This window comes from Gavialis gangeticus, unplaced genomic scaffold (genome assembly GCF_001723915.1).
Source record: "Gavialis gangeticus isolate Ggan-Ray unplaced genomic scaffold, GavGan_comp1, whole genome shotgun sequence".
NCBI lineage: Eukaryota > Metazoa > Chordata > Crocodylia > Gavialidae > Gavialis > Gavialis gangeticus.
Window position 1 is genome coordinate 3,081,037 of NW_017729025.1, and position 1,968 is coordinate 3,083,004.

The 1,968-nt window shown below is 56.5% G+C and overlaps 1 protein-coding gene across 1 annotated transcript in view; it reads left to right on the forward strand.

Annotated features, from left to right (window-relative positions):
* Window positions 1-1,414: 1,414 nt before the first annotated feature.
* Window positions 1,415-1,968, forward strand: part of DNAAF2 (dynein axonemal assembly factor 2) — a 22,034-nt gene continuing 21,480 nt past the window's right edge. The window contains exon 1 of the mRNA XM_019519871.1: window positions 1,415-1,963. Coding sequence (XP_019375416.1) covers window positions 1,678-1,963 — 286 coding nt within the window. The 5' untranslated portion in view covers window positions 1,415-1,677. The remainder of the gene's footprint in view (window positions 1,964-1,968) is intronic.

Genomic DNA, 1,968 nt, shown 5'->3' on the forward strand with positions numbered 1-1,968 from the left:
AAATCTCTCCGAATCGATTCAGAAAGTTCCGATTCAATTTGGAGAGATTAAAGGGTCCTCTGACTCTATTCGGCCACTGAATCGGGCTGAATCTCTGCCAAACTGAACTGCGGACTGAAGTTTCGCACAGCCCTAAAAAGCGATGAGACATTAGGCAAAAAGAAACTGCAAGATTTAGAGGGAAGGTGGATGTGAGGACCAACGGAGAGGTCAGGGTTGAAGATGATGCCCAGGTTATGGGCTCCAAAAAAAAGGCAGGGAATACGGTGGTGTTCACAGTCAGAAAGAAGGCAGTAGGATAGGGTTGAAGAAAGAAGTTGAGGTGATGATCAGACATCCTTGAGATTTTTATTTTGGACTTGGACTCGTATTCAGGAAATAGGTCAGAATGAACCCCCGTAGAACTGGGGAGGGGAGGGAGAGGAGAATCAGGAAAGGACAGTCTGAAAAGCCAAAGAAGACGAGACTTCAAAGAGAAGAGCACAGCTGATGCTACCAAAGACGGCGAACAGCTGAAGGAGGATGACGCACTGTTTCTGAGACCCGTCCAAGGGCAGGTCATCAGATGTTGGCAAATGCAGTTTCAGGAGCATGGACAGTCAGAAAAGGAATCCCAGACGACTGTGAACAGCGCATTCAAAAAGCCTCGGGCTGGAGGGCCAACAGAGTCCGTCCGTGGGGCAAATGGGGTCCGCAGAGTTATTTAAAGACGAGAAAGACTCAAACATAGGTGTGTGGCAGAGCGCCAGAAAACAGGAAGAGGTGATGGAGAAGACAAAAGACCAGCACGTGGGCGGGCACGGGGAGATCAGGGACTCACTGCAACAAGGGGAGCAGAGATGGTAGATTGAGGGACCTCGGTGTCTGGCGGCATGGAGGAGGCAGACGGTTGTGTATTTCGTCGGTATGGCGGAAGAAGTTGGGGAGACTGACCTTGCTACGAAGACGGAGCAGGGTGGAGAGTGGGAACAGGATTTGAGCTGAAAGGGCTTGAGGTTGATTAACAAACACTCAACCAGAAAACAAACTGAAAGGTCGCTTGTCACGGAGTCTGCTTGAAACACTCTGCAGGGAGAGAGCGTGGGGCTATCAACATGGACCCTGCCATGAAAAAAAAGACAGTCGAGGAGGAAGGGGGAGCACATCATAGGGGTTGCCAAGGTGGACCCTGCAATGGAGAAGAGACAGGCGAGGAAAACGACAGTGACCTATACCACGAATTGAAAGGCAAGAGGACAGAGTTGCTTTTCATTACCTAAAACTAGGGATGTGCCTTTAAAAACGCTTCCAGGCTTTTGAATGTTAAATACTCGGCTGACACATCTACCCAATCACGAAACCAGTGCTGTCAAGGGGGCGGGGCCGGGCAAGGGCTCAGGGCGCCGCCGCCATCTTGTTTTGCCGGTCTCCATAGCGACCAGGCGGGAGGGCCAGTGGCGCCGCCATCTTGCTTGGCCGCTCTCCATAGCAACCAGAGCGGGAGTAGCTGCGCCGGCGCTGCCATTTTGCCTGACCGGCCTCCACGGTGACATCTCGCCGGGCCGGTTTCCCCGGTAACCGAAACAGCAGCGGCGCCATTTTGTTTGTCCCGTCTCCACGGCGACCGGAGCAGCGCGGCGCCGCCATCTTCTTGCTCCGGTTTCCCCAATAACAGCTGCGTGGGCCGCCAGCACGGCGATGGCGGGTGCGGGAGCGGAGCCGCTGGAACTGACGGGCGAGGAGGTGGAGCGGCTACGGGCCGCGTTCCGCGACGAGCGGTTCCGCGCGCTGCTGGCCGAGTACGCGGCGGAGCTGTCGGATCCGGCAGCGCGGCAGCGCTACGAGGAGGAGGTGACGGCGCTGGAGCGCGAGCGCGGCGTGGACGTGCGCTTTGTGCACCCGGAGCCGGGCTACGTGCTGCGCACCAGCCAGGAGGGCGCCGGCCGCTGCTACCTCAACGTGTGCGGCAGCCCGCTGCTGGGCCGTCCG